General features: G+C 46.7%; 1 protein-coding gene across 1 annotated transcript; it reads left to right on the forward strand.

Annotated features, from left to right (window-relative positions):
* Positions 1 to 5,831: 5,831 nt before the first annotated feature.
* LOC129044678 (inosine-5'-monophosphate dehydrogenase 1-like) lies at positions 5,832 to 7,252 on the forward strand. The gene is given in 1 exon segment (XM_054502794.1): positions 5,832 to 7,252. A coding segment is annotated over 1 exon segment (1,335 nt). The 5' UTR covers positions 5,832 to 5,917.
* Positions 7,253 to 7,672: the final 420 nt, after the last annotated feature.

Consider the following 7,672-nt stretch of genomic DNA (forward strand, 5'->3'; position numbering starts at 1 on the left):
CTGCTCCCTGTAGAATGAGGTATCTGAACAGGGAACACAAGCTGCTGGCTTTAAGATCACTGCTTCTCTAAGGAGGGGATGGGGCTAAGGTAAGCTAAAATACCACAAAAATCTTAGCTGTTTCAGTGGCCTTTCTCTTGGTTAAGCATTTGTTTGGTTGCTGTAAACTTTTCTTTTTTTTTTTTGAGATGGAGTGTCACTCTGTCGCTCAGGCTGGAGTGCAGTGGCACAATCTTGGCTCGCTGCAACCTCCTCCTTCCAGGTTCAAGCAATTCTCCTGCCTCAGCCACCCAAGTAGCTGGGACTACAGGCGCATGGCACCATGCCCAGCTAATTTTTGTATTTTTAGTAGAGACAGCGTTTCACCATATTGGTCAGGCTGATCTTGAACTCCTGGTCTCAGGTGATCCACCCGCCTCGGCCTCCCAAAGTGCTGGGATTACAGGCATGAACCACCGCACCCGGCCCGTTGCTGTAAACTTTTAACTATCTCCTAGCATTCTGATAAGGTTGAATTCCAACAGGTTTTGCCAAGGTTTTCAGTGTTTCTGGGGAGAAATGGATCCCCTACTCTGCCATTTTCAATAATGCCACTTTTAACCTCCATGCCTTTTTACTATACTCAATTTCTATCTTTTTATGTTGTTCTCTTTTTTTTTTTTTTTTTTTTTTTTGAGGTGGAGTCTCCTCTGTCACCCAGGCTGGAGCGTAATGGTGTGATCTCGGCTCACTGCAACCTCCACCTCTCAGATTCAAGTGATTCTCCTGCCTCAGCCTCCTGAGCAGCTAGGATTACAGGCACCTGCCACCACACCCAGCTAATTTTTGGTTTTTGTTTTTCGGTTTTTTTGAGATGGAGTCTCGTTCGGTTGCCTGGCCTGGAGTATGGTGGTGCAATCTCGGCTCACTGCAGCGTCCGCCTCCCCAGTTCAAGCTATTCTCCAGCCTTAGCCTCCTGAGTAGCTGGGATTACAGGCATGCACCACTGCGTCTGGCTAATTTTTGTATTTTTTAGTAGAGATGGGGTTTCACCGTGTTGTCCAGGCTGATCTCGAACTCCTGACCTCAGGTGATTCGCCCACCTAGGCCTCTCAAAGTGCCAGGATTACAAGCGTGAAACACTGTGCCTGGTCAATTTGTATGCTGTTCTCTAAGCCACTTCCTTAGAACCATCTTCTAATTCACTAACACTCTGTCTATGTCCATCTAAGATAATGTATATCTAGTTTATTGAGGGTTTATTCCCAATAACTTACTTTTTTCATTTAGGAAATTATTTTCAGGATTTCTAATTGATTCATTTATTTTTAATTTTTAAACTTTTCATTTTGAAATAATTTTAGATTTACAGAAGAGCTTCAGAGATAGCATAGCAAATTCTTGTTTATCCTCCACCCAGCTTTCCCTAATGTTAACAGTTACGTAATGTCTTGCATAACTCTGAGACATTTATCAAAAGTAAGAAACTAAACTTGATATAATACTATTAACTTTATTCAGATTTCCTTAATTTTTCTTTTTTCTTTTTTTCTGTTCAGAATCCAATCCAAGACACCATGTTGAATCTAGTTGTCAAGTCTCAAATCTGTGACTGTTTCTCAGTCTTTCATTGTCTCATGACCTTGGCATTTTTAAAGAGTACTGGGCAGGTTATTTTGTCTAATGTTCCTCAACTTAGGTTTTTGTCTGATGTTTTCTGTTAAGCTAGGGTTATAGATTTTGGGGAAGAATGCTACAGAGGTAAAGTGCCCTTCTCATCACATCATATAAGGGGGTATAAGATATCAGTCTGACATTATTATTTAGGTTAACTTGATCACTTGGTTAAGGCGGTATCTCCATTGTGCAGTTGCTATTTTTCCCCTTCCAAATTCTATGCATTAGAAGTGAGTCACTGAGTCCAGGCAATACTGAAGAAGAGAGAAATTGAGCTGTACTTCCCGGAGGGAGATGAATCAAAGAATATGTGTTCTTTCTTTCTTTATTTATTTATTTAGAGACAGGGTCTCACTATATCTCCCAGGCTGTTCTCAAACCCCTGGCCTCAAATGATCCTCCTGTCTTGGCCTCCCACAGTGCTGGGATTATAGGCATGAGCCAATGCGCCAGATCTCTTTTTACGTTTATTCAATTTGTTATTCTTCCTTTATCCCTTTGAGGATCCAAGGCATACTTGTGTTGATGCCTTTTATTTCTGTTTTTTTTTCTTAGATTGAGAGTATCTGTGAAAAAGGTCTTTTAAAGATTGTTCTTTTCTTTGCATTTATCTATAGTGAATTACCCTCCTAATTATGGAGGATTTTATTTTGTTTGTTTTTTTGGGTTTTTTTTTTTTTTTGGTGGTGGGGAATTTGTCCTGTCTACAATTAATTTTAATAAGTTGAAGAAATTTATTTGCAGGTTCATCTTAGAGCCGGAAGTTTTGCAATTTTGTTCTGTTTTGTTTTGCTATATCCTTCTTCTTTCTCACTGCTCTCACCATCCTTATCTAGGGTTTTTGTGAATTCAGTCATGGCCCTGTATGTTTGGCACAGATCCCGGTTTTGTGGCCATGTCTATGTTGGCCTGGTTCCTGGGTATGAGAGTTACAAAAGCTGCTGTCCCAGGCATCAGAGGGCAGCAGCTTGTTTCAGCCTCTTTTTCTCACCTCAGCCCCTAGTTTTATGAACTGAGACAGATTCCAAGCCACTCTGACTGGAGCATTTTCCTCTATTAGATTACTTTTTTTACTTTGAAAAAAAAATTTTTTTTTTTTTTTTGAGAGTTGGTCTCACTCTGTTGCGCAGGCTGGAGTGCAGTGGTGCAATTGTAGCTCACTGCAACCTCCACCTCCCCAGGCTTAGGTGATTCTCCACCTCAGCCTCCCAAGTAGCTGGGACTACAGATGCACGCCACCATGCCCAGCTAATTTTCGTATTTTTTTTGTGTAAACAGTGTTTCATCATGTTGCTCAGACTAGTCTCGAACTCCTGGCCTCAAGTGATCCACCCATCTCTGCCTCCCAAAGTGCTATGATTATAGGTGTGAACCACCATGCCCAGCCAAAAATGATGTTTTTAATAGACACAAAAATAAAATAGATAAGTTCTCATAAAATTACTATATTTAAACAATAGGGGCCAGGCACAGTGGCTCACACCTGTAATCCTGGCACTTTGGGAGGCTGAGGCGGGCGGATCTTTGAGGTCAGGAGTTCAAAACCAGCCTGGCCAACATGGTGAAATCCCATCTCTACTAAAAACACAAAAGAATAGCCAGGCATGATGATGGGCACCTGTAATCCCAACTACTTGGGAAGGATGAGACAGGAGAATTGCTTGAGCCCGGGAGGCAGAGGTTGCAGTGAGCCAAGATCGTGCCATTGCACTCCAGCCTGAGCAACAGAGCAAGACTCTGTCTCAGAAAGCAAACAAACAAACAAAAAACCAACAGGGAAAAATTTATGTCTGCAATTTTATTTCAATAAATAAACACACAAATAGGTGGTAAGAATACACACACAGAGACGGAACATCACAATATTTATTGCATTTATTTCTTGGAAATGGTTTTTGATTGTTGTTTTGAGACAGGTCTCACTGCAAACTGCACCTCCTGGGCTCTAAAAAACCTCTAACCTCAGCCCCACCCCCAGTAGCTGGGACTACAAGTGCACACCACCACACCTGGCTAATTTTTGTAGTAACAGGGTTTCACCATGTTGCCTGGGCTGGCTGTAAACTCCTAGCCTCAAGTGACCTGCCTGCCTCGGCCTCCCAAAGTGCTGGGGTTACAGGCATGAGCCACCACCAGCCGGTAATGGTCTTTAAAGACATTTCTAGACATTTGTGATCAGAGGAAAAACATTGCCTAATTATCTAATAATTTTTAAAAAATATTTGTTCCATTTTGTAAGCCATTTTATTTTCCTATCATTAGTTGATACCTATGTGTTTGTTTTTATGCCAAGATTGTGTTGTATTTGAGTCAAAAAATATGACTGATGGAAGACTCCTCAACAAAATTGGTAGGTAATATTTGTGTACAGTTTTTATATTTATATATAACCCCACATTAGTCATTTCAGAAATGTATGAAGGCGGTAGGAAGATAGCATGAGTAGGATGAGGTACATTGTTTTTCTTCCAATTAGCTATTTGTCTTTTATTTTTTATTTTTGTTTTATTTTATTTTATTTTATTTTTTTGAGATGGAGTCTTGCTCTGTTGCCCAGGCTGGAGTGCAGTGGCATGATCTCGGCTCACTGCAACCTCTACTTCCCGGGTTCAAGCGATTATCCTGCCTCAGCCTCCCTAGTAGCTGGGATTATAGGTGCAAGCCACTACGCCCAGCTAGTTTTTGTATTTTTAGTAGAGACGGGGTTTCACCATGTTGGCCAGGCTGGTCTCAAACTCATGACCTCAAGTGATCCACCTGCGTCAGTCTCCCAAAGTGCTGGATTTACAGCCACCTTGTCCAGCCAATTTTTTTAAAATATATTTCTTGGCCAGGCACAGTGGCTCACGCCTGTAATCGCAGCACTTTGGGAGGCCGAGACGGGTGGATCACTTGAGGTCAGGAGTTTGAGACCAGCCTGGCCAACATGTTGAAACTCCGTCTCTACCAAAAATACAAAAACTAGCTGGGCTTGGTGGCGGACGCCTGTAATCCCAGCTACTCGGGAGGCTGAGGCAGGAGAATCGCTTGAAGCTGAGAGGTGGAGGTTGCAGTGAGCTGAGATCACACCATTGCACTCCAGCTGGGTGACAAGAGTGAGACTCCGTCTCAAAAAAAATTAAATAAATAAATAAATAAATTACTCAATCTTATTAAGTAGAAAAGTTTTGTCTCTTCCTTTATTTTCTTATTTTATTAAGGTTACAGATAAAAGTAAGACTGTTTAACAGGCAGGAGCAACAGAAAACAAGGACTCTTGAAACTCTACAAACTCTATGATCAATTAATGAATGATTGGAAATTGCCTGTACTGAGAATGATGGCTCGCACCTGTAGTCCCAAGTACTCTGGAGGCTGAGGCAGAAGGATCCCTTGAGTTGTGAGTCCAGCCTGGACGACATAGTGAGACCCTGTCTCTAAAAAAAATAAATGAAACAGAAATTGTCTGTACTGTACTTAACACAAATTGTACCAATGTATGCCCAATTATGCATAACATATAGAAACAGAATTTCTGCTGTCAAATTAGTAGATGTTCTGGATAAAACATTTCAGGTTCTGAATAAAGAGAAAACATGAGAGTACAAGGGAAATGCTAAAATAAATACCACTTGAGACTTCAACTGGACCCAGATATTTAATGTGGTAGTGTTGAAAATTATGGGCCTAGCATGGTGACTCACGCCTGTAATCCCAGCACTTAGGGAGGCCGAGGCATGTAAAGCACTTGAGCTCAGGAGTTCAAGACCAGCCTGTGCAACATGGTGAAATCCCATCTCTACAAAAAATACAAAAATTAGGCGGGCATGGTGGCGTGCACCTGTAGTCCCAGCTACTTAGGAAGCTGAGGTGGGAGGATGGCTTGAGCCCAAGAGGCAAAGGTTGCAGTGAGCTGAGATCATACCACTACACTCCAGCTTGGGCCACAGACCCTGCTCTCAAAAAAAAAAAAAAAAAAAAAAAAAAGAGCCCCCATCTCCGGCAGTAGCGCGGCGTTGGCGGCAGCGGCGGGTGGTCCAGCCGGTGTTTCTCTCGGGTTGCGGGGTCTCCTGGCAGCGTGGTGGACTACCTGATCAGCGGTGGCACTGGCTACATGCCCGAGGACGGGCTCATCGCACAGCAGCTCTTCGCCAGCGCCTAAGGCCTCACCTAGGACGACTTCCTGATTCTCCCAGGACTCATAGACTTCATAGCTGAGGTGGACCTGACCTCAGCCCTGACCCGGAAGATCACGCTGAAGACACCTCTGATCTCCTCCCCCATGGACACTGTGACAGAGGCTGACATGGCCATCGCGATGGCTCTGATGGGAGATATTGGTTTCATTCACCACAACTGCACCCCAGAGCTCCAGGCCAAGGAGCTAGGGAAGGTCAAGAAGTTTGAGCAGGGCTTCATCACGGACCCCATGGTGCTGAGCCCCTCCCACACTGTAGGTGATGTGCTGGAGGCCAAGATGCGGCATGGCTTCTCTGGCACCCCCATCACTGAGACGGGCACCATGGGCAGCAAGCTGGCGGGCATCGTCACCTCCTGAGACATCAACTTTCTTGCTGAGAAGGACCACACCACCCTCCTCAGTGAGGTGATGACACCAAGGCTCGAGCTGGTGGTGGCTCCAGCATGTGTGACGTTGAAAGAGGCAAATGAGATCCTGCAGCGTAGCAAGAAAGGGAAGCTGCCTATCATCAATGATCGCAATGAGCTGGTGGCCATTATCACCAGCAGCGACCTGAAGAAGAACCAAGACTACCCTCTGGCCTCCAAGGATTCCCACAAGCAGCTGCTGTGCGGGGCAGCTGTGGGCACCCGTGAGGATGACAAATATCGCCTGGACCTGCTCACCCAGATGGGCGTCGACATCATAGTCTTGGACTCGTCCCGAGGGAACTTGGTGTATCAGATCGCCATGGTGCATTATATCAAACAGAAGTACCCCCACCTCCAGGTGATTGGCAGGAACGTGGTGACAGCAGCCCAGGCCAAGAACCTGATTGACGCTGGTGTGCACGGGCTGTGCATGGGCATGGGCTGCGGCTCCATCTGCGTCACCTGGGAAGTGATGGCTTGTGGTCAGCCCCAGGGCACTGCTGTGTACAAGGTGGCCGAGTATGCCCGGTGCTTTGGTGTGCCCATCATAGCCAATGGCGGCATCCAGACTGTGGGGCACATAGTCAAGGCCCTGGCCCTTGGAGTCTCCACAGTGATGATGAGCTCCCTGCTGGCCACCACCACGGAGGCCCCTGGTGAGTACTTCTCAGACGAGGTGCAGCTCAAGAAGTACCGGGGCATGGGCTCGCTGGATGCCATGGAGAAGAGCAGCAGCAGCCAGAAACGATACTTCAGCAAGGGGGGTAAGGTGAAGATCGCGCACGGTGTCTTGGGCTCCATCCAGGACAAAGGGTCCATTCAGAAGTTCGTGCCCTACCTCATAGTGGGCATCCAGCACGGCTGCCAGGATATCGGGGCCCACAGCCTGTCTGTCCCTCGGTCCATGATGTACTCAGGAGAGCTCAAGTTTGAGAAGGGGATCATGTCGGCCCAGATCGAGGGTGGCGTCCATGGTCTGCACTTTTATGAAAAGTGGCTGTACTGAGGACAGCAGTGGAGGCCAAGGTGATGGAGGGGGCGCACCCCAGTGTCCCCCTTCGGGCACAACCTCCCTCCAGAACTGAGTGGTCCACAGATTTGCATTACGGGTTCCCCAGCTCCTTTCCAGGGAGAGAGGAGGGGAGGCTCTGAGGGGTCTCCGGGCCCTCACTGGGCATACCCTGCAGAGTCAGGACTGCTCCCTGGACCAGGCTGCCCTGGGAGCCCCCCGAGCCCAGCCAGCCGGGTTCTCAGGCCCTGCACCTGCCTCAGGTCTTTCTTGCTGCAGCCTGCTCCAGCCCGGCCCCCATCCCAGGGGCAGGCAGCCCCTCCTGGTTTCTTCTGTAGGGCACCTCCCTGCCCCCAGCCCCCCCTGGAAATGGTGCTCTCCTGGCCCTGCCTCTGGCCCTTCCTGGGCCGCTGCCCC

Source organism: Pongo pygmaeus, chromosome 13, assembly GCF_028885625.2.
Source record: "Pongo pygmaeus isolate AG05252 chromosome 13, NHGRI_mPonPyg2-v2.0_pri, whole genome shotgun sequence".
NCBI classification, from domain to species: Eukaryota; Metazoa; Chordata; class Mammalia; order Primates; family Hominidae; genus Pongo; species Pongo pygmaeus.